General features: G+C 53.2%; 10 protein-coding genes across 10 annotated transcripts; 6 read left to right on the top strand and 4 right to left on the bottom strand.

The window, feature by feature from the left end:
- Positions 1-410: 410 nt before the first annotated feature.
- Positions 411-3,668, bottom strand: V1518DRAFT_418329 (autophagy-related protein 13-domain-containing protein). The gene is made up of 3 exons (XM_066904515.1): positions 3,304-3,668; positions 2,177-3,226; positions 411-2,124 (listed from the first exon to the last, which is right to left on the bottom strand). Exons 1-3 carry the CDS (start codon positions 3,430-3,432, stop codon positions 805-807), a joined length of 2,499 nt encoding a protein of 832 aa, XP_066759223.1. The 5' UTR covers positions 3,433-3,668; the 3' UTR covers positions 411-804.
- A 133-nt stretch (positions 3,669-3,801) lies between these two features.
- Positions 3,802-6,714, top strand: V1518DRAFT_384829 (uncharacterized protein). Its single transcript, XM_066901684.1, has 2 exons — positions 3,802-4,250; positions 4,307-6,714. The coding sequence occupies exons 1-2, from the start codon at positions 3,873-3,875 to the stop codon at positions 6,605-6,607; spliced, it is 2,679 nt and encodes an 892-aa protein (XP_066759224.1). The 5' UTR covers positions 3,802-3,872; the 3' UTR covers positions 6,608-6,714.
- V1518DRAFT_418332 (60S ribosomal protein uL29) lies at positions 6,613-7,314 on the bottom strand. The gene is made up of 3 exons (XM_066904516.1): positions 7,234-7,314; positions 6,803-7,162; positions 6,613-6,745 (listed from the first exon to the last, which is right to left on the bottom strand). Exons 1-3 carry the CDS (start codon positions 7,234-7,236, stop codon positions 6,740-6,742), a joined length of 369 nt encoding a protein of 122 aa, XP_066759225.1. The 5' UTR covers positions 7,237-7,314; the 3' UTR covers positions 6,613-6,739.
- Positions 7,315-7,498: 184 nt separating this feature from the next.
- Positions 7,499-8,591, top strand: V1518DRAFT_418334 (snare region anchored in the vesicle membrane C-terminus-domain-containing protein). Its single transcript, XM_066904517.1, has 2 exons — positions 7,499-7,756; positions 7,816-8,591. Exons 1-2 carry the CDS (start codon positions 7,580-7,582, stop codon positions 8,329-8,331), a joined length of 693 nt encoding a protein of 230 aa, XP_066759226.1. The 5' UTR covers positions 7,499-7,579; the 3' UTR covers positions 8,332-8,591.
- A 151-nt stretch (positions 8,592-8,742) lies between these two features.
- Positions 8,743-10,523, top strand: V1518DRAFT_374258 (NMD3 family-domain-containing protein; the record flags this gene model as incomplete). Its single annotated transcript, XM_066901455.1, has 2 exons — positions 8,743-9,084; positions 9,135-10,523. The coding sequence occupies 2 exons, from the start codon at positions 8,743-8,745 to the stop codon at positions 10,521-10,523; spliced, it is 1,731 nt and encodes a 576-aa protein (XP_066759227.1).
- Positions 10,524-12,450: 1,927 nt separating this feature from the next.
- V1518DRAFT_438287 (OPT oligopeptide transporter protein-domain-containing protein) lies at positions 12,451-15,030 on the top strand (the record flags this gene model as incomplete). The annotated part of the gene is made up of 1 exon (XM_066906350.1): positions 12,451-15,030. The coding sequence occupies one exon, from the start codon at positions 12,451-12,453 to the stop codon at positions 15,028-15,030; it is 2,580 nt and encodes an 859-aa protein (XP_066759228.1).
- Positions 15,031-15,220: 190 nt separating this feature from the next.
- V1518DRAFT_384842 (biotin-protein ligase) lies at positions 15,221-17,867 on the top strand. Its single transcript, XM_066901685.1, has 2 exons — positions 15,221-15,335; positions 15,392-17,867. Exons 1-2 carry the CDS (start codon positions 15,314-15,316, stop codon positions 17,455-17,457), a joined length of 2,088 nt encoding a protein of 695 aa, XP_066759229.1. The 5' UTR covers positions 15,221-15,313; the 3' UTR covers positions 17,458-17,867.
- Positions 17,498-18,742, bottom strand: V1518DRAFT_418341 (peroxisomal membrane anchor protein conserved region-domain-containing protein). Its single transcript, XM_066904518.1, has 2 exons — positions 18,279-18,742; positions 17,498-18,214 (listed from the first exon to the last, which is right to left on the bottom strand). The coding sequence occupies exons 1-2, from the start codon at positions 18,678-18,680 to the stop codon at positions 17,534-17,536; spliced, it is 1,083 nt and encodes a 360-aa protein (XP_066759230.1). The 5' UTR covers positions 18,681-18,742; the 3' UTR covers positions 17,498-17,533.
- Positions 18,743-19,057: 315 nt separating this feature from the next.
- V1518DRAFT_438290 (uncharacterized protein) lies at positions 19,058-19,997 on the top strand (the record flags this gene model as incomplete). The annotated part of the gene is made up of 3 exons (XM_066906351.1): positions 19,058-19,517; positions 19,571-19,702; positions 19,756-19,997. The coding sequence occupies 3 exons, from the start codon at positions 19,058-19,060 to the stop codon at positions 19,995-19,997; spliced, it is 834 nt and encodes a 277-aa protein (XP_066759231.1).
- Positions 19,998-20,209: 212 nt separating this feature from the next.
- On the bottom strand, positions 20,210-22,684 carry V1518DRAFT_418345 (TRAPP trafficking subunit Trs65-domain-containing protein). Its single transcript, XM_066904519.1, has 2 exons — positions 22,473-22,684; positions 20,210-22,416 (listed from the first exon to the last, which is right to left on the bottom strand). The coding sequence occupies exons 1-2, from the start codon at positions 22,636-22,638 to the stop codon at positions 20,279-20,281; spliced, it is 2,304 nt and encodes a 767-aa protein (XP_066759232.1). The 5' UTR covers positions 22,639-22,684; the 3' UTR covers positions 20,210-20,278.
- Between the last annotated feature and the right edge of the window lie 60 nt (positions 22,685-22,744).

Raw genomic sequence — 22,744 nt, forward strand, 5'->3', positions numbered from 1 at the left:
ATACTTCTTCCTCCTTACTTGTTGCAGCGCTAATGATCTCTTCATTATTCCAGGTGAAACACCAAAAGTTTTCACGCGCTCAAACTGAGTCGGTAATTACGATCATGACGGTGTCTGCTACCTTTTCAATGGAGTGTGTATGTTGTACAATAGCATGTATACCAAATTGCTCTTACCAGACTCTTGTTGTTTTTGTAACTTGTTTGATTCGAGTTTCGTTTACGCTTGTCATTTCTGTCCTTTTGGTGCGTGCATTACAGACAGAACGGTATTCAGCTTAATACTACGCAAAGCGAATGGAGTTATAGTAGTATCTTCCTTTTCATCATACTCCAACTGCGACTGGATAGTCACTGTGACAGCACTACTCCCTGCAAGCTAAAATGAACCACTCTATAATAGTTTGCTGGAAGCTGAGATCCAGATTGCAAGTTCGAACTATTACATCGGGAATCCAGGCATTTACTTCATTCTGTAAAAGAGATTTGATCATTAACACAAATACAAGATGAAACGCCACGTCCGTCCATTGTTGTCCTGCCATTGTCTGTCCTATACTATGAGTAGCAGCAACAAAGAAGAAACATAACTACAAATCATAAACTGCTGATATTAAATGCAAAGTTTCGTCGCTGTTTCAACTTCATTCAGTGCTGTCACCGCAAGTGTGCGCGTAACAACTGATTAGCCCTCGTCGCGAGGGGAATACCTATCTGTCTATCCAAATCCATGTAAAAACAAACCCTCACACACTCACTCAAGCGCATACAAGAATACGGAGAAAAAGCAAATAACAGGAGATTCCTAATCCCGTGATTTGTCACCACCGCTGCTGCTATCACCAGCGCCCAGGCCGCCAGAAGAAATGCCGCCGAGCACTGAATGCATATCGCTCATTGCAAAGAGCAATTCGTCATCATCAAGAACACCAGCGCTGGCAATTGCACTGCCGCGGGGAGGTGTGGCACCCCGTCCAGAACTTGTAGTGGCGGCCGTATCAGTGATAACAGCGCCAGCAATAGAAGTATTATCCTCCGAACGTGGTATTGCCGCAGCCGCAGGTGACGAGGAATATGACGAAGATAGCTGCATCGACCGACGTCGCTGCTCCGATGCGTCGTCATTGATTCCTCGTCGCTGTCGTAAACCGCCATGCTGCACGTCGCGCGCCCGTGGTACTTGAGTCCCCGCCTCATGTGGGCTATACAAGTCGTCGTCGTCGTCCTCATCATCATCTTCAAACACTGCCTCATTGCGGAACCTATCTGCCGTCAGCGCCTCGCTCAGGCGCGATGGAATCGCAGGAGTGTGTGGTGTCGATGGAGACACCGCTTTGAAGCTTCCCGCGCTTGAAGTTGAATTGGTTCTGTGCTGTGGCTGCTGTTGCTGTTGTGCGCTGAGTGAGGCAGTCAAGCTATCTGTCAACACCGCGTGCGACTCGCGAAGCAGCTGGAAACGTGATAACGACGTGCGTGAGGCAGAGCCAGGAAATACTGTCGTACTTCCAGTCGACCCGGCACTCGTGGAGTACACAGACGCGGAAGCGTTTCCGACGGTGACGCTGCTGCTTCCACGTCGAGCGACTGAGAACGAATTTAAAACAGGCTGCGAAGCAAGCATACGCATGAACGCCTGGAGATCTGCAGCGTCGTCACCAGTCGCTGCGACGGCTGGAGCTATTGTGGACGCCGTGGTCGTGTTGCTGCGAGATATAGACGCAGTTGGATCGCGTAGAAGAGAAGGTGATGGTCCAGATGAGTCTTGAGTGAACGACTGTTGTGGATGTATCACAACCGAGTTTCTGGATGCGAACGACGAGCTGAATCTCCTTCCACTCCCAGGAGATCCGGAGACAGGTGATTGTCCCGCGGCAGCGATCACACCTGCTTGCCCGATCGTGAACCGCGTCGTACCTGGCGAAATCGAAGAACTGCCGCGACTGCTCGCAGACTGTGCAATCGCGGTGCCAGTAGCGCCTGACAGCGATGACGAGGAGGATACGCGGTGATATGTCAATCGTGGGTACGACGACGGTCCGAGTGTATCCAATGACGGCGATGCCGAGAGTGCTGGCGACTTGAACGGTTGAATAAATGAGCCTGGGCGTGACTGCGGAGTATTGACCTGCATATTGTTAATAGCAAGTCGTTGAGCCAGGTACAGAAGATAAGCGTACAATAGAACGAGCAGATGAGGCGGTGGCGCCCTGTCCGACACTGTTCGACTGCGCAGATGATAAAGTTGACAATGCCGACTGTCCGCGAGACGGTATCGGTACATGAAACGATGTCAAACTTCCGTACGACATGCCGGGGTCCGGCACATCCAGATTCGCTATCGCATTCTGAGAAGATGGAAGACTATAGTTGAATGGCGGTGTTCGAGACGAGCGGGAATACTGTCGCAATGCCGCCGTATGATTGTGCTGCAGATTCAGCTCGTCGAGACTCTGGAGGTGTGTGCTTAAAATTGACTCGGCATCGGCGACTTGGAAGTCGCAGTTGGTCCTGTAAGTGACCTGTATACTAAACCTTCCAGCGGGTGTCGCAATATTCTTAAACTCATAGCTCTGCCACGGATCTGCTTTCGAGTCTGGAACCAGTGGTGTCTTGAGTCCCACCCTGCCACGATTCGAGATTGTGTAGGCGCCATTATACACACGGCACGACATCTTGACGTGGTTCAGGTTGGATTTGCCTAGTTTCCGCTTGAACCTCCATGCAGGAAGAAGTCGGGTGTAGGCGTAGAGCGAGCGAAAGAGAACGATGGCACGTTTGTACACGATGGGAAGGTCATCCGTGGATACAAACGCGGGGTCTAGCACAATCTTCCAGCGTTCAAGCACAACCTCCGGCCGGCGCGAGTCTGAGCGGACTCCCTGCGCGGCAGTAACAGCATCAACGCTCCACGATTTGCCGTTTTCACCAATACTTACGAGCACCTGATTTGACGCGAGATCGCGGGTATCGAGCACAGTCTCAATCAATAGAGGCGGCAACGACTTGAGCGAGGACGATCCAGCAGATGAGGAAGGAGAGGCGCCAGTAAAGAGGAGCTTGGCGTCAAATGTACGCCAAATGCGAAGCTCGTCGCGGAATGTGTCTTCCTCGCTGAGATCAAGCGCAAACCACTTATTTGAGCGTGTCGATGATGTACCACCCGGGTAAACCGGCGAGGCGGACATTCGGGACTGCAGCACGACATGCGCGGCTTTCGCAAACATGTTCTAGCATAAGTACTCATTAGCTTGTTTGTGCAGGAGGTACAATCTTGGGTAAGCATGACCAGTGACGATGTACGAACCTGCACGATCTGTGCGAGCCCCGACGCGGGATCGCGCGCGGACGCAGCAGCTGACGCGCCATGCTCGCTACCGGGGTGGCCACTACTGCTGCTGCCACCGACGGCAGCTGCTGTTGCAGCGTTGGCCATGGCAGGGCCGCCGTCGTGAGCGTACAAGACGCCCACAGGAGATAGATGACAGGGACTGTGGGACGCAGGACAACTGTGCGGCAGTGCGAGCCTGCGTGCGAGGCGAAGCGCCGGCTTCAGAGGTGTGAGTGATGACGGACCTCGCGCTCGTGTGTAGACACGGCAGGCCTGAGTACGGCGCTGCAAACGAGCAAGGCGCTAGAGGGCGGACGAGGAAGAGCTTGATGGTAATGGTGAGGTCGTTGGCAGGGGAGATGGCGAAAGCGCGCGATACATGACTGGGGCGCCGCGCACCGCCTTCTGCGGCTCGTGCGGCTACCCCGAAAGCACCGCCACAGCTCAGGCCCTTCGAACGGCAACTCGACAACACTGGATTTGGATCCACGCGCCGACCACTTCCAAGAAGACCACCAGAAGAGGACGACCAGCCCCATCTCGCCATGGCTGTCCGCCTTCCGCGTCCACAGGTGTTGCGATATCCCGCGCTGGATGAGAAGTGGGTCTCCATCTGGCAACGCACGCCGTCACGCGGAACACCGACTCGGGGCCCCTTCTTCTGCCTCTCTCAGTTTCCGTATCCCTCCGGAATCTTGCATCTCGGTCATGTGCGCGTTTACACTATTAGTGATGTGCTGGCACGGTTTCATCGCATGCGTGGTTACAACGTCTTACACCCAATGGGCTGGGACGCGTTTGGGCTGCCGGCCGAGAACGCTGCAATTGAACGCGGTATTCCACCAGACGTGTGGACGTACTCCAACATCGACAAGATGCGCGCGCAGATGAAAAAAATGCTTGTCAGTTTTGATTGGGATAAGGTCAGCGTTGTGCATTGTATTTACTTTCCGTAGTGCCGTAGCTGACAATTTGACAGGAATTTGCAACATGTTCGCCTGACTACTACAAGCACACGCAAAAGCTGTTCATAGATCTTTTCAAGCGCGGTCTAGCATATCGCACCGAAGCACCAGTTAATTGGGATCCGATAGATCAGACTGTACTGGCTAATGAGCAAGTTGATGCTGAGGGTCGTTCGTGGCGTTCCGGCGCGCTCGTCGAGCAGAGACTGCTTCACCAATGGTTTTTCAGGGTCACGGATTACGCGGAGGACTTGTATAAAGATCTGTCCCTGCTTAAAGACTGGCCACATTCAGTCAAGTTGATGCAGCTCAATTGGATTGGGAGATCCGAAGGGGCTGAAATTGACTTCGCTGTGTCTTCTGGCGCTCTCCATGAACCTCTGTCCGTATACACGACTCGCGCGGACACCATACACGGCGTGCAATATATTGCGATTTCCGCAACACATCCACTGACTATTAAGCTGTTAGATGGAGGCGACTCGGAACTACAAGACTTTGTCAATAAGCTGAAGACCTTGGACGCGACCTCGAAGGAAGGTTTCCGTCTCAGTGATGTGCACGCCGTGAATCCTCTCACTGGTTCCGAAATGCCCATTTTTGTCGCACCCTATGTGCTGGGATCTTATGGAAAAGGCGCTGTTATGGGCGTACCCGCTCACGATGAGCGCGATTTTACATTTTGGCAGCACAATATGCCGGGTCAGAACATTCTTCGTGTCGTCGTTCCTCCGGCCGATGCCGCGGATCAAGACGACCCTTCACAGCCGTATACCGCAAAATCTGGCGTCATGGCGTCGGTAGTCGCCGAGTACGCTGGCATGCCTTGCTCCGAGGCTGCGGAAGCGATTTTGCAGAAACTAGCGGCAAGGGGATCAGGACGCAAGACGACCAACTTCCGTATTCGCGACTGGCTCGTCAGTCGTCAGAGATACTGGGGTGCGCCAATACCAATAGTTCATTGTTCGTCCTGCGGTTCTGTTCCAGTCCCTGAATCTGAGCTACCGGTTCAACTGCCCAAGTCAGTCCCGACTGAAGGTGCAGGATCGCCTCTTGCGCGCGACGAGCAGTGGGTTAGAACGACTTGCCCAAGCTGCCACGGTCCTGCGCATCGTGACACAGACACCATGGACACGTTCGTTGACAGTTCATGGTACTTCTTCCGTTTCACTGATCCGCACAACGAGAGGGCTCCCTTTTCGTACGACAATGCTTCGAGCATGCTCCCCGTTGATCTCTACATTGGCGGTGTTGAGCATGCCATCTTGCATTTACTTTACTCTCGTTTTTTTGCCAAGTTCTTGATGCAAGCCGGCGCGTGGAGTGGCGGCGATATGAACGGTGAGCCATTCAAACAACTCATCACACAAGGCATGGTTCATGGTAAAACATTCACCGACCCCTCCACCGGCCGCTTTCTCAAACCGGACGAAGTCGATCTTAAGAATCCACGGCAACCGCTTATGAAAGCTACCGGCCTGCCTCCAAACATCTCCTTCGAGAAGATGTCAAAGTCGAAATACAACGGCGTCGACCCGGAGCTCTGCATTGCGCAGTATGGCGCCGACGCAACGCGTGCGCATATGCTATTCCAGGCCCCTATTCCGGACACACTTGAGTGGGATGAGCACAAGATCGTCGGTATCCAGCGATGGCTCGCACGCGTGTACAAGCACGTACTGGCTGTCGCTGGCGACGTCGAACAGGAATCGATCACAGATTTTTCCATGCCTATGCAGCTTACGCGCGCCGAGATCGCGCTGTGGAGTGACGTTCAAGACATGGTTGTAAAAACCACGACGGCACTGGGTAGCGAGTTCACTCTGAACACCACCATCTCAAACTACAACAAGCTCACCATCAGCATTCTTGCGGCTTATGCGGCGACAAAGAGTGCCATTGTCGCAGGTAACACAGACCCCGACAACAAAGTATCCACTCGGGTCATGTTCAACGCGACCGCAACACTGATTCAACTCGCCGCGCCTGTCGTTCCTGCGACCGCGGAGGAGTGTTGGGAAGTCTTACTCGAGGCACAGGGACTTCCCTGGTCTTCAGTTTTTGAAATTGGTTCTTGGCCAGAGTCTCAGCCCGTACAGCCGCTGTCGAACATTTCAGACTACACCATATTTGTCAACGGCAAGATGCGATTTATGGCCAAGCTGGACAAGTCCTGGGATGAACAGCACATGCTTGATGCAATCCTGGCGACTGCCGAAGGTCATGAATGGCTTGTCGAGAAGGCAGAAGGTAAGACAGTACAGCGAGTGATCATACCCAAAGGAAAGACAACCGTTAGCCTAGTGCTGAAGTGATGCAACCAAGACCAAAATTGTACATAGTTGTATATACAAGTATAAATGTTCGAGTCGTTATGTAGATACTATTATATTCACAAATATGGATACAAGCATGCGAAAACAACCTAAAACAAATTTTTCGTTCCTCTAAGCCTGTTGATGATAATCAGTACTCGTCAGTCGTCCGTGATCCAGATTGCCTGCACTCACCTTCAACGCGTACTTTCGCTGAGGAAAAGCGATCAGTTTCTTAGTCTCCTTGACGGTCTTCAGGCTCTTTTGGTGCTTCGTCAATTGTCGTCGCAGAGCACGGGTCTTCTTGACGCGAAGGTCGAGCGGCATGTACTTCTTGCCCTTGTAGAACAAACGCAGCTGGGCTCGCGACTGCTGGTTGATGACAGTGAGGACTCGGGCAATAGACTTGCGAACGCCACTAATCCGGGTAGAGCCGCCGGTGGTGCCTCGGGCCTGCTGGACGCGAAGGGAGGCAAGCTCCTGCTTCAGCTCCTCAAGCTGCTTCTCGAGCTCGACCTTCGACTTGTCGCGGAGAGTGTAGACTTTGACGCCGACCTGGAATAACAGTTAGACTCCACTCATGGTGAAAAATCCTGCTACCAGGAAGATAGACAGCTATCACGAACCATTGCTGTGTGTAATGACTGTTGTTGACGAGCGGTACGCTGGATGTCGACCTGTTGTGCAGTTCAAGACGCAGACTTCGCGATGGGAGTGTGCTTGCGGCGACGCGGGTCTCGTGCGATACGCGTGACTGCTATGCGAATATGTTAGGGTAGAGCCCTAAGTTTTCCGGGCCTTAATCTGCGCAAGGCTGGGATGTACCGCACAGCCCGCACTCTACGTCACAGGTCCAAGTTGCGAAGCCCGGGTCGGACCTGACGACGCTCAGCCTGAACACATTGCATCATCAGGTTCATTCACCATTATTGCGACTGCCAATCCTCCTTCCCTATCCCAGTCGGCGCCATCATGACAGAAAGCTCCTCATACGCCTCTTTTGGTCAGCTGCGGACACAAGCGCGGCAGCTGGAGTCGCAGACGGAATCATTGTTTCTAACTTATTCCTCATTCTCGCAAAACCCACCTGCTGAGCCTACTGAGGCGGAAACAAAAACTGTCAAGAGTTTAGAAGATATTTTAGCAAAGGTGAGATCAGATTCTCACAGTACATTGGCTTGCAGTGGTGCTGATGAAATACGATCCAGCGAGAAGATATCTTGAACGCGCTATCACGGCTCTTGGACTCTGAACAAGTCACGTCGGCGACTCGACTGCATCATCTGCAGCGCCACAAAGAAATCCTCATAGAACACCAAAAGGAATTTGTTCGTCTCCAGCATGCGGTACAGTATGAGCGTCAGCGCGCCAATCTTCTGTCATCGGTCCGCAACGATATCGACAGCTTCCGATCCGCAACGTCATCTGCCGCTCCGGTCGACGCCCGCCGCGAGTCAGATTATATGCTAAACGAGCGGTCTCGGATCGACCGGTCGCATGGCATGATGGATGGTATTCTTTCACAGGCCTACGCCACTAGGGAAGAGTTTGGTCGGCAACGACAAATACTGCAAAGTATCCAGCGACGCGTGACAACGTCAGCAAGTCACATCCCAGGCATCAATACTATAATATCGAAGATCAACACTCGCAAGAAACGCGACAGCTTGATTATTGCGAGTTTAATTTCGCTGTGCATACTAATCTTGTTTTTCCTCCGTTGAGCATTCAAAAATGGTTCATCTTTTGACTCTGGCAGGTGTGCGGTTCGACAGCTTTTGGATTTTACCCTGGGTGGCGCATTTCTTGGAAGTTGTTGTAGTGGAACTAGTTGTGAGGTCTGCTATGATCACAATTTTATGCAGGTGATATCTGCGCGTATATACCTTTATTAAGGGTAGTAGGCTGGTAGTCGTTGCGAGAGTATGCTTTGTAATATACTGGGGCCGATAATCAACTGCGAAGGCGGCCGGCTGTCTATCGCGATGACGTTGGAATTTGGAAACTTCCAAACTCCCAACGCCATCGTTGAATATTTTTCAGGTCCCAGCTTCCTCCCGATACGATCTATATCGCAGCGATCTCAGACTACTTTCAATAGAACAGCTATTTGCACGATAGAAGGAGCACTTAGTATGTCCTACCAGTCAGTATTTGGGGCTACTGCTACCGCAGCAATCAACGGCGGCGCGGTCCCGCTTAGCAGCTACAATGACGGAAAAGCTATCCAGACGATGGCGACAGTGCTGTGTTGCAACTGTGGCGCTCCCATTGACGGCACCCTCGGCATATCGATGTGCTATGACTGTGTCAAGCTATCTGTGGACATTACCGAGGGCATTCAGCGCGAGAGTACAGTGAATTTTTGTCGCAACTGCGAGCGCTTTCTGCGGCCGCCTAGCCAGTGGGTTGCCGCGCAGCTTGAGAGCCGTGAACTTCTGGCGCTGTGTTTGAAGAGACTGCGAGGACTGACGAAGGTATTTTCTGCGGGTGGATAATGGAGACCGTGTCATACTAACGAGTATAGGTTCGACTGATCGATGCCGCTTTCATTTGGACAGAACCGCACAGTCGCCGAATCAAAGTCAAACTTACAGTGCAAGGCGAAGCCTTTGCGAATACCATTATTCAGCAGTCATTCGAAGTCGAATACATCGTCGTCGCAACGCAGTGCCCTGACTGCGCCAAGTCTTTCACCGCGAACACATGGCGTGCCACTGTCCAAATTCGACAGAAGGTGCCTCACAAGAGAACCTTCTTCTATCTTGAACAGCTTATTCTGAAGCACAATGCTCACCGCGATACGATTTCTATTCAAGAGACGAGGGATGGTCTTGATTTCTTCTACAGTCAAAAGAACCATGCGTTAAAAATGGTCGACTTTTTGTCGGCGGTTTCGCCAATTAAGATGAAGAAGTCGGAGGAGTTGATTTCCATGGACACGCATACCGCCACTCGAAGCTACAAGTTCACATTCTCTATTGAGCTTGTTCCAATTTGCAAGGACGATCTCGTGTGTCTGCCTAAGAAGATTGCGCGGGCGGCAGGAAATATTGCTCAGGTTACTCTATGTACCCGGGTTGGTAATGCCGTGCATTTGCTAGACCCCGAGACCTTGGACTCCATGGATCTGCAACCCGCCACCTACTGGCGCCAACCGTTCACGACCCTTGCAACATCTACAACTCTGACGGAGTTTGTCGTACTTGACATCGAGCTCACAGGTGTTGAACGGGGCAAATACGCATTGGCTGAGGTGACGGTCGCGCGGTCGTCAGATATGGGACGAAATGATAATACTTATTTTGTGCGCACACATCTTGGTGGCATTTTGCACACCGGTGACACTGTACTAGGTTACTTTTTGTCGAACGCAAACTTTAACCACGAGTTATGGGACACTCTGAATCAGAACAATGTGCCAGACGTTGTCTTAGTGAAGAAGTCCTACCCGAACCGCAAGAAGAGCAAGGGCAGAAACTGGAAACTGCGCCGCATGGCCAAGGAGTACAACGAGATGGAGGATTCAGGAAACTCTATGTCTGCCAAGCAGCGACAGATTGAACAGGACCGTGTCGAGCGCGACTACGAATTGTTCTTGCAGGAGCTGGAGGAAGATCCGGAGTTGCGTGGCACAATCAATCTTTACAAGCAGCCAAATTCACAGGTCGCAGGCAGACAACGGCAGCCGCAGGCGGCAAGAATGGAGGGTATCGAAGGCGGCGGCGAGGACGAAGTCAGCGAGGTTGATGGAGTTGGCGATGCGATGGAGACGGATGACAACGACGGGCATGCGGCGGAGTCTGAGTTTGACGAAGAGGACGACGATGAAGACTCCTTGCCTGAGGTCGGTCTTGATGAACTCCTAGACGAGATTGACGAGCTTACGTTGGAAGATGCATATGTGGACGAATAGTTTTCTGGATTTTGAATGGGTTCTAAGTTTTTGAAGAGTACTTAAAGGGTTCCTGTTGATTGCATCATGTATCGTCTAACAAAGTTCACGTTAAGATTCACGTCTTGAGTAGATATGTTAGTCTTATCTTAGAAGTTCGGGCATAAATGACTGGTGTTCGTTCGCCGACCGGCTGGGTTTCTCAGCCTATTCTGATCTGTTACATATGACTAGGCCGATCTTGAATTGCATGCGTTTGGTGACAGTCTACGTCTTACGGCTACAGTGCGCAATCATCGGGGATGGCAGCTCGCAGCAAGATAGCGCGTGCTGCTAGCGCGAAAGCTGGTTAGTCCACAGATGATGGCGTCTAGTAGAGGCCAGGGGGGGGGGGGGGGCAGAGACAACAGTGACCGTACGTTGTTCGGGTGAGCCGGAGCTACAGAACGCGGTCCAGGGCCATAGATACCGACCGGCCCGGACATATGTCGCGTCATGTGCCGTGTGAACAGCGTATCTGATACGAGCGCGTGGTGTGTTAGTGCTCTGTGATCAATCAGCGAGTACTGAGCGTGATGATAGCCCAACCGCCGGGAGCCAAGCAACGCGACGGCGCATGGAGCGGTTGGTGTCGGACCGCTCAAGGCTTGATTCTCAAGCACAATACGCCGCAAGCCCCGGCCCCCTGGCGCTAGGATTTGCCGTTGTGCACGGCGCTGCAAAGTCTATCGCGATCCTGCATTGTGGCTTAGCGGTGTTAAGCCTTATCCACCTGTTCCTTGACCTGCTCGCGATGACGGTGGAGCACCTTTGCGTTTCCCCGCACCAGCAGCTGTGACCCACATGCGCTCAGAGCTGCACGGCACCCTCGCATCGCACAGCCCTGACGCGTTAGAAAAGAAAGGTTGGGCTGTGCGCGAGGCTAACTGTCCCTCTGCGACTGTGCGCCTTGCACGGACGTCGTGCTGCTTGATTGCTCGTGCTTATAGACCACACGTCAATTGAATGAAAAACCGTTCGTCATTTAGTTGAGGTGGAATTATGGTCATGAGCAACCGTGCGATGATACGGCACAGCAGGTCGCATCTTATAAGGAGTTACACAGATTCTGCTCAAATTGGCCGATTGGCTTCGCTCCCGTGCCCAAGTCGGCTTGTCGAGACTTGCTCTCCATGCAGCTCAGTATATGCGCCGTCAGAGGAACGACCGATTCCTCGTTGTCGCGATATAGAGTCACTCACCTTGCATAAGCTGGGCCTGGCTACACTTGCACCAGATACGTGCGCCACAGAGATCATCGCTGCGCCCGTTAGCCGCTAGCCTCTTCTCGAAGTCGGGAATCTTTAGACATGCTGACACATCCGTGCTTTGTCGGTGATACCCTTTCTCCCAGATGGCTATGCACCACATCAATACTGTACTGCTTTGGATACTTGGAATCTACTGTCACTGTTTGCTATCTTGCTGGCTCTTTGAAGGTAGACGGCTCCCGGCAAGTCGCAGCAGCAGTCACATCCCTGCGAGCCTTCAGTATAGCTCACTGCTTTAGTTATATCCCCAACCGACTTTCACAAAGACCGCCTGCGCCAAGCCTAGATATGCAACGGCTAATGCAGTCTTCCCCCAAGACAATAACGGGGCGGGGGTACTGTATGAGATGCAGCCTTTTATCTTCGTTTGGCGTATGATAGACTCCACCATGCGGTCATGCTGCAGCGGTCAGTGATTCGGACCTTCCGACTCTACGCTTGCCGATTGTACAGCCTTCCTGTATCCTGTTGCGCCAATCGACTAACTCTTACATGCTCGGAACATCCCGTTATTAATAGATATGTCGCAAGACCATACGCCGGCTTAAATAGCAACTTATATGACTAACGTCTTGCTGAATACTCGTCGGGTCGGCTGCGTTGTGCACTTAGCAAGGCAGGTCACGACAACTGGAGCAATGGATATTTCCGACCATAGCGAGGACGAGATCAACGAGAAAAAGGGTGTATCTCAGATCGACGAGAAAGAGGTTGCAGTTGTTGACAGTGTGAGGTACTACAGTCATCTGGACCGCGACGTCGTGATAGAGCATCTATCGCATTCGCGTGACTTGAAGGATATTATTGAAGATGAGATTCAATTGAATTTCATTCTCGAGAAGCTCGCGTTGCTTGGAAGCAATGAGGCTTTGGTGATCCTTGGCAAAGCCGAGAAGTACCACCAAGACGATTACAACTTTCCTCAAGACACAATGACGAAGATTCAGCGCATTTTGAAAGGGCCAATGGATCTGGACGAGGAATCATATGAAGTTGAGTTACGAATTGAGGCGACATTGATGAAATACTACTCGCCCTATCCTGAAGTGCGCTCTGTCGTCAGTCCTGTCGATGATCCTACGGCCTATGTTGAGACTATTCGCGCATACGCTGTTGGCTTGCTGTGGAGTGCCGTCGGTTCTTACATTTGCGAGTTGTTTCAACCGCATCAGCCATCACTGACCATCTCGGCTGTGTGTTTGCAGATTCTAGCATTTCCATGTGGTAAGTTTCTAGCGCGCGTTCTGCCGGACAAGGGTGTCACATTGTTTGGCAAGAGACATTCACTCAATCCAGGCCCTTGGTCATACAAGGAGCAGATGTTCGTCACAATCATGATTAATACCGGTGGTCGCTTCTCCAACGTCATCAACCATATATTTATTCTCAAGCTGCCTGTGTACTTCGACCAGAAATGGGTCAAGTTCGGATTCATGTTTCTCATGAACATGTCCACGGAGTTTTTTGGTTTTGGAATGGCCGGTGTGTTGCGTCGCTGGGTTGTCTACTCGCCTAAGGCTGTGTGGCCGACGATCATGCCGACGCTTGCTCTCAACAAGACGCTGATGTTACCGGAGCAAAAGCAGTCGATTAACGGCTGGACTATCTCTAGATATAGGCTGCTTGCAATCGGACTAGCCGGTTCGTTCTGCTACTACTTTCTGCCGGATTTCTTGTTTCAGGCACTTTCGATTTTCAACTGGATGACGTGGATTGCACCGGAAAACAAGACATTGGCTATAGTGACTGGCTCGAAGCTTGGTATGGGTTTCAATCCGCTGGCGACATTTGACTGGGCAACAATTAACTATTCGACACCACTTGCGAAGCCGTTCTTTTCTACTCTGAATCAGTACATCGGTGCGGTTGGTAGCGGTCTACTGATTCTTGCTCTATACTGGAAAAACTATAAGTACACTGGACACCTGCCAATCAACTCCTCGTCTACTTTTGCCAACGATGGCACTACATTTACCGTCTCAAAGGTGCTGACCTCTGACAATCGTTTGGATGAGGCCAAGTACAAGGCCTACTCACCGCCATATCTGACTGCCGGTAATTTGGTTCGGCAAGGTGCGGCATTTGCACAATACACCACGTCGTTTGTGTTCATTCTTCTGACGGACTGGAGACTGCTTGTGCAGACGTTCAAGAGTATCGGCAAGAGTATCAAAAATCTTCGCAACGGAGCTAATGATATTGATGACTTTGATGATCCTATTTCGCGCATGATGAGCGTCTACCCAGAAGTTCCAGGCTGGTGGTATCTTTCGATTTTGGTAGTGGCTCTGGCATTTGGTATTATTGCATTCGAGACCTATCCTGTTGGCGTCGGTGTCTGGGTTATTTTCACGATTTTTGGTATTTCGTGCGTGCTGTTATTGCCATCTGCTATCATCTACGCCGTGTCCGGCTACCAGCTTGTGTTGAACGACTTTATGGCGCTGGTTGGCGGTTACTTGGTTCCTGGATCCGGAATCGGTGTTCTGATGTGCCGTTTCTATGGGTGGAATATGGACGTTCAGTCGGAGACGTTTGTGTCCGATTTGAAAATTGGGCATTACAGCAAGTTGCCTCCACGCGCTGTCTTCCGAGGACAGATTGTGTCAACGCTGCTTCATGTGTTTGTCACGCTCGGTAGTATTCTGACATTGCTGGATACGATTCCGAACATTTGCACATCTACACAGACCAACCGCTTTACATGTCCGACAGAAGGCGGGATGTTTACATCCGTGATCATGTTTGGTACTATTGGACCTGACCGTGTTCTGAACAACATGTATCCAGGGTTGAAGTACTGTTTCCTTGTCGGTGTACTGCTCGCGATTATTACTTATGTTCTTCGTCGCGCATATCCTGAGCAAATGAGATACGTGCATCCTGTGATTTTGATGTCCGGTTTCGCGGTGTGGGGCCAGACCTACAATTTGACCTACTACACCGGCGGCTTAATCGCGTCGTACTTCTTCATGTCTTTCATCAAGCGCCGTTACATCGCGTGGTGGACAAAATACAATTACGTTCTCACGTCAGCACTGACAGCAGGTACTGCGTTCTCGGCTATCGTGATCTTCGGTGGCTTGAGCTATACGCAGACCACTGTCGATTGGTGGGGAAACTCAGTGAGTGCTGCTGGTATAGATGGCACGCAGTCGGCACTCTATGCGATTCCCGAGAAAGGATACTTTGGCGTTGGTCCGGGTGAGTTTGAATAGTACGTTTTTGATGTTTTCGCGTGTTGTTAGTTTGCCATGTTTGCGGTAGTTAATGGAATACTTCGTTGTCGGTGTTGGGGGCACGAATTTCCCCACACTTCCTGCTCAGCCGCAAGCCGCACTCTGCACACACGTGACTAGCTTCACCCTGAATCCCCAACGTAAAAATGGTGGCTCTCCCGTAGCGCCGCAGTTGCGCGCGAGATCACAAGCCAAACCAACTGCAACGACTTCTGTAGGAATTAGCCGCTTCTCAGATTTCCCTGCTGTTTTTGTTGTCGCCATGAATGTTCTTGTGTATGCAGGTATGTGCTATTTGGTAAGTGACATGATGTGACACACATTTGCTCATCATCTGCAGGCGCTGGTACTACGGTTGAGTCTGTCGCGCAATGTACCGCGACGTTGCGCACGCTACTATCCCCAAATTACGCAGTCCTCACAATCGACTCAGAAGCGCTCATGTGCGAGCCATGGCAGCAATCGACGTCGCTTGTGGCGATCCCCGGCGGCGCCGACTTGCCCTACTGCCGTGCGTTGAACGGTGAGGGCAACGCCAAGATTAAGGCGTTTGTGCGCAAGGGGGGGGCGTTCCTCGGGTTCTGTGCTGGTGGCTACTATGGCTCTGCGAGGGTGGAGTTTGAGGAGCATGATCCAACGTACGCGGTTGTCGGGTCGCGTGAGCTGGGGTTCTATCCCGGCACTGCGCGCGGTACTGCCTTTCCTGGATTTGTGTATGACTCCGAATCTGGTGCGCGGGCTGTCAGGCTTCGTGTTAATCGGGAGGCGTTGCCATATCTCAGGATTCCTGAGGATGTGGATGACACTGACGATGAGACGTTTGAGTTCGCTTCGTACTACAACGGTGGCGGTCTATTTGCAGACGCCGACAAGAAAGATGTAACCGTGCTCGCGCGGTACTGCGACGCGACAAAAGTCGAGGGTGGCGATGCCGCGATTGTTCACATCGCAGTCGGTTCAGGCGGCGCAATTCTCACTGGCCCTCATCCGGAGTTCTCGCCAAAGAGACTCCGCAAAACAGATCCGAATCTGCCGCCGTTCTATGGGGACATGGTGCAGCGACTGTTGTCGGATAGTTCTCGGCGCATTGAGTTTTTGAAGGCGATGTTGCGGAAACTCAAGTTGAAGGTGAACGAGACGGTGACTGAGGATTCGGCGCCTGTTATTACGCCGATTCATGTTACGTCCGTGTACCCTGAGAGTATCAAAGCGCTCTGGGGTACTCTCACGAGCGCGAGCGGGTTGCTAGTCAAGGACGAGAAATCTGGGAAATTGACCCATACTGGTGAAAACGATACTTTCGTGTATTCTACGGCCTTAGATTCGCCTTTCGATCTGAGTCAGTTGAAAGAATCACTGTCTTCTGATGTGGAAGAAGAACAGCAGGACGACCTCAACAAAGTGATCAAACAGGTCAGAATATATGACGATTTCGAGAAGCCGTGGCCCTCACTCCGCGACACGCCGTACTTTGACCACGGTCTGTACTATCGCCAGCTAGCACCCCCTGGCTTGAAGCCACAGACATTTGGCTCCATCATCGGGTACGCGGAGGTTGTTACGTCGACGTCAACGATGCTAGACAAGAATCTCTCGATACTCCGCAACCTGCCGACAGGGTACACGAACGTCGGCACAGTGCAAGTTGCGGGCCGCGGCCGCGGCGGAAATGTGTGGGTGTCGCCGATTGGCTTGCTCGCGTTTTCAATCGTCATTCGGCACCCCATAGCGATCCAGGCTCAAGCACCACTGGTGTTTATTCAGTATATCGCTTCTCTTGCAATAGTGGAAGCCGTCAACACGTACGGCCAAGGCTACGATGATCTCGGCGTGAGATTGAAATGGCCCAACGATGTATACGCGCGCAACCCTGCTTATGACGCGGCCAAGGCTGCGCACGAGCAACCACTGCCACCGGAATACCTCAAGATTGCAGGAATATTGGTGAACAGCAACTATAGCGATGGAGAATACCTGCTGGTCGTTGGCTGTGGCATCAACACCGCCAACGAGGCGCCATCGATCTCACTTAACGCACTCGTTGCGGCGTTAAACATTGCCCGGCGACGAAAGGCACAATCTGGGCTAACGCCTTTCAAAATGGAGATCTTGTTGGCGCGCATCATGCGCTTGTTCGAAGCGATGTATACGGTCTTCAAAGTCGAAGGGTTCCGCTCGTTTGAAGATTTGTACTATTCGCGCTGGTTGCACTCGAATGCTGTTGTACAGCTGGATATGTATGATAGTGCACGTGCGCGGATTTTGGGAATTTCTACTGATTATGGAATGCTGGTGGTGGAGGAGATCTCGCGGGACGGCGCGCCGACGGGGCGCAGATATACATTGCAACCAGACGGGAACTCATTCGACATGATGAAGGGTTTACTGAAGAAGAAAGTCACCTAAGTAGGCTATGGAGTTTTGATTAAGTTAGAGCAAAGGGATATTTAGACATAACTAGTTTATATTGCAGATAGTCTAGCTATGGAGTTGCAGCAGGCTCTGGCGAAGAGTTCGGAACCGGATCGCCAGCCTTATCGGTAGCCGGTAATGAAGTTGTGATGTCCGCTGACATGGACGCTGAAAGCGGGGCTGGGGCAGCAGCTTGCTTGCTAACGGCAGCGAGCTGCCATGCGGGGATGCTAGCCCGCGAAGGGGGAATAGCACGCTGAGAAATTCTGACGGGGAGGGCATTGGAAGTGTCGATCGATGTTGTAGCATTAACTGGTGCACTGCTCGGTATAGGTCCTGAAGCTGTGGGAGCAGTAGGCACTGTGCTACTTCGAAGGCGATTTGACAGGATCTGCTTAAGCGACTTGATCTCGGTCTGAATGTCAAACAGATCCTTCTTATGGCTCTCCGCGGAGCGCTCGAAGTACTTTGGCAACTCGCTCCGTACTGTCTCGATCTCGGCCTGTAAACTCCGCATTTCCGTATCGCGCGACTGCAATTGCTCCTTTGCGTCCTGTAACACGCGGTGCAGATCCTCGACCGCGGAATCTAGCGCTTGCATGCGCTGGTGCTCGGCGTCCTTGAGCGCCTCGGTATCGGCCTGTAGTTGCTGCAGGAGTTGTGCAGTGCGGTCGAATTCTGCGGTTATGGCGTCTTTGTCTGCTTCGAGCACGGCGGGGGTCGGTGGGGTTATAAGTGGGAGGACATAGCGCTGGAGAGGCATACTGTTAGCAGCTGACACAGCCCGATCGAAGCCCGCGCAAGCAAAGACGAACCTTGGCGAGGACGTATAGACCATAAGAGACGCCAGCAGTGGCGGTCGCCATGACGAAAAAGTCTTTCCAGTCTCGTGGCGCGACAGGCGGCGGTCCAGCTGATTGGAGTAATTGACCGGGATAGTATGCCGGCCGGGGCGGCGCATATGCCGCTGCGGCGGGTTGCTGTGGAGCCTGTGCAGGAATTGTCTCGACAGACGTAGTCGCTGTCGCAGTGGTCGGTGATGAAGCGCCACCGGCGGAGAGCCCGGCCCGACGCAGGGCCTCGAGAATCTCGACCTCAGAAAGTCCTTTGGCCTCGAGGAACTGGAGGCGTTGGGTGAGTGGGGAATCGGCGGTCTTGCGGTCTGTCAAGAAAGTGACAGCACTCGTAAGAAGATCCTCGCGCATTGGCGCGGACATGGCTGAGGGAAATGGAGCGATGGGAGATAAAGAAAGCTGTATCTTGGGGGGGAGACTGTACTTGGCTCCGGAGGAAAAGAAAGGCGGGGAAGTGGGAGGAGTACAAGCCCCGGGTCTCGTACTCGGGCTCGTGTTCGGCCACCCGCGGCTCGCGCCGCCCAGCACGAGGGCTGCGCGACTGACCGCGTCCACCATGCGCAACATCATCACTAGAGCTCCACAACTCAAGTCCCACTCGTCTGCCTCTCACTCCCGCGCCGCTGCCCGAGCGTATGACTTCGCCCTCCTTCTTTTCCGCGTCGTATACGCCAACTGCGCCCGCCACCCTCTTGCCTGCCGCCGTCACAATGCGCCTGACCTCGTCGCTGCCGCTTGCCATGGACCAGCTGAACCGCCGGCTGCGCACCCGCCACGTGCTTTACGCGCCGTTGCTGAACTGGGTCATCCTTATCACCCTCGTCTTCTTCATCGTGCGTCTGGTCGCGATCTTCTCTGCTGTCGTCTTCCTCGCGCCCCTTATCGTCATGGCCGTGTCGAATATTTTGCTCTACGCACTGTCCGACGCCCTCGCGCAGACCGTTGAGACGGTCTCCCAGAACTTTGTCGCATCGCGGCGTTTGACCACACTGGGGGGCAGCGAGGTCAGTGCTGCTACTGTATCGGCTTCCGCTGCTGCGGAGCTTGAGGCTGGTCCCAGCTCCTCGGAGAAGACTGATATCGATGCCGCATCGTTCTCCCGTCCTGCGCCGAACTCGCGAGGATTCTTCAAAGCTGCGTCTCAGGATTATTCCTCAAAGTCGTTCCAGTTCGACCGGATGATCCGCTTCGCGACCTGGGGTGCGTGTGCATATCCTGACATCTCTTGATCTGGAGACTCATTGTGCTTGCAGGTTTCGTTTTATCGACATTCCTCTTTAAGTGGTTGCAGATGCTCGACTCTTGGATCCCCATCACAGAAACTAGCGTCGCCATTCCTGTGCTGCTCCGTGTGATTGTTGATCAGACTATCTGGACCCCAGCAGGTACGCGACCACTAACTGTTCCTCAGCTCCCAATGACTAATCTCGTCTAACAGCGCTCTCCGGCTTCTTTGCATTCATGTCCTACGTCGAGGGCGGCGGCTCCCATGCCTTCCGCCATAAGCTCGCTACCCTCTTCGTGCCGACTCTCAAGTCGAACTTCCTCCTTTGGCCCGCCGCCCAGATCATTAACTTTCGCCTCATCCCGCTGCACTTCCAGCTCCCCTTCATTTCCACCATCGGCGTGTTCTGGAATACGTGGCTCTCCTTCACAAACGCACACGAGGGCGACATGTAACAGCCTTCCCACACTTTCCCTCACCTTACACATCTCTCAGATAGCCGTGGCACACGTTTCTAGATCTCCTTCGCTAACGACACCACCACCACTTAGGACCAATGAACCAAACAAACACGCTTTGACGCGGTTATTTTTGGCTAACGCAAGTACAATCCACCAGGCGTCACGTTATTCGTTCCCCTCCCAATTATGCATTATGCTTATCTTTGTTCATTACTTTCTATCCGGGGCTAATTTTTATGTTTTACTGTAGTTTGAAAAAAATTGATTCGTTCTGACTACCCACGTCTACATATGACATTCATCAAGTTTGTGCAATCAAAGCCTTCTCCTTTGGAAAGATCGACCACGCGTACGCTGTCCAGGCTGAGCACGCCAATGCCGAGCCCGACGAGCTTGAGAGCAGTCTCATGGCTGGCACCGGGCGCAAGAGGACCGATCCGCACATCGTTCACAAGTGATATCAGCTCGTCCGCTTCGACCATGCCAGCCAGGTGGGCTGCGTACAGCGCCGTCTCGTCCATGATAAGCGCTTCCGACCTTAGAGTACTAGCTCTTGATGTGAGTGGCTGCGGCGGTGCTGGTTCCCGCGGGAGCGACTTAAGATTGTTCATGGTCCACTTTTTGGGCTGTACTATCAAGGAAATCCGTTTCACTGAGCGTGATCGATTTGTGATAAACACACGCCACGTGAATACCTCGCCCGCGCGTACCTCTGTGGGGCCGGTGAACGTGAGACTCAGGCCCTCGTGCACAATCTCCCGCAGTGCCTCCTGCGGCTGCAGCGGCTGGCTCGCGTGACGATGCGGGCCGGCAGCAGCAGGCGACCACAGGCCTGGGGTCGACGGGGTGTCGGCGAGATACGACTGGCTTGTGTTGCTGAGCGAGCGCAGCTGCATCATTTGCTGCCACGCAGCAGAGCTTTGGCCGGACACGGAGCGGAAGCCTAGAGTTTGGCTTCCCTGCTGGGCTTGCTGTAGTGCAGCGACGGAGGGAGGCGCGAGCGTTGTTGCAGAGTGGGAGCCGGCGCCAGCCGACATAGCGAAGTCAATTGTCGAGCTCCAGACGGTGGTGATGGCAGGTCCAAGGCGGCCGAAATCGAGCTCGGTGACTGGGATATCGTCGTTGTCTAGGCGGCGAAGTATTGGTGTGTACTCGACAGTCACGGTTACTGTACGCTGTAGATCTTTGGGTTGCGTTGGTTGCTCTTGTTGCCGTTGTTGTGGAGATGACTGCATGGTTGATATCCGTAAGGTAGAGCCCGTGCCGTCGCTGCTTGGAGGCACCGTAACGGTCGAAAGCGGGTACACTTTGAAGATATCAGAAATACCGCCGGCCGGTCGACACCGTACGGGAAATTTGATGCCCGCATTGGAGTCAGAACCGTACTGTAATCGCTCGGTCTTACCACCACCCACGGCAAGCTCAACAGACTCGATGACGACGTCGACATTGACCTTATCCGGAACATCGACGTCCAGACTGACAAACATTGGTACGTCGTCGCGAGCAGATAACGTGACAGCGGTGGAGAGTCTGGTGCAGCTAACCCGGATCGCGATGCATTGGAATACCGACAGAGAGATACCAGTCGCGAGCCGTGGCAGACGAATTAGCTCTGGCGGCAGTACTGTAGACGCGACGGCCATTCGCGTGGACGAAGTCGCGGTCGCAGGCGGCGTGGGCGGGAGGACTTTGCTGGCGGGCAGGTTCAGCGGATGTTTACCAAACACGACATCCTGCGCAAGGCATTCAAACAGGTTGACGCTCTGTAGTGGTGCGTAAGGCATGAGAAAGTCTTGCGCCGCAGATTGGTGGTAGTCAATGGCACGGACAAAGTCATCCATGCCGCCGCTTGAATCGTCGTTGTCGCCGTTAGAGGTGTCTTCGTCGTCTTCGCCGCCGTTGGCAGTGCCGTCACGTTTGCTATCGCGGCTACCACGTTCGTGGTCGCTATCTGTATCCGACTTTATGTTGACCGAGTTGCGCCAGACCACCTGCGACGTCGAGTCCGCCGCCTTTGATCGCAAACTCACCCGCGCGTTGATGATAACGCGAGGATAGCTCAGATTCATGCGCGGCCGGGCAACAGGCACGACGACGCGCCATAGCGCTATCCACACGGGACATTCGGCATCGTCTTCCCGCCGGCGCAGGCGCATCTTCTGTACGAGCACCAACGCGGAGCGGTCCAGCGCGGACAAGAACACGGGACTGGTCGTCTGGTTTTGCTGCTGTTGTTCGTACTGCTGCTGGATCTGCTGCGGGCTGATGCCCAACGAGGAGTAGCGCTGAGGCATGTTGGCGACGGAGACGTCGACCGCGATCACGAGGCGAGAGAGGTATGCATTGAACTGTGCGCGTGTGATGCCGGTCGCGCCGAGGCGCAGGCGAATGTATACCGGAACTGTCTCGTCTGCGTTCTCGTGGTTAATTATTACGCATCCAGTGATGGCAACGCGGAAGACATACCGAAGAACAGCAGGCTCCGTCGGGGCAGCGACGCCAACGCGCCGTGCGCGGCTGGATCATTCGACGCGTCACGCGAGGAGTCGATAGCTGCAGATGCAACATCGGGCACAAGTACGTTCAGCTCGCCGGATGCGAGCAAGTCGACGCTCGTGCGAGCTGGCGCCATTTGCCGCGGAGAAAGTTGGTGCTTAATGTGCGAGCTGGTGATGATCAGGGACGCGATGAGTGAGTGGGTCACGGATCATAGTCCAAGTCACCGGTAACTGCGGCTC

Source organism: Limtongia smithiae (assembly GCF_038497785.1).
Source record: "Limtongia smithiae strain NRRL Y-17922 unplaced genomic scaffold V1518scaffold_7, whole genome shotgun sequence".
Classification (NCBI taxonomy): Eukaryota; Fungi; Ascomycota; class Lipomycetes; order Lipomycetales; family Lipomycetaceae; genus Limtongia; species Limtongia smithiae.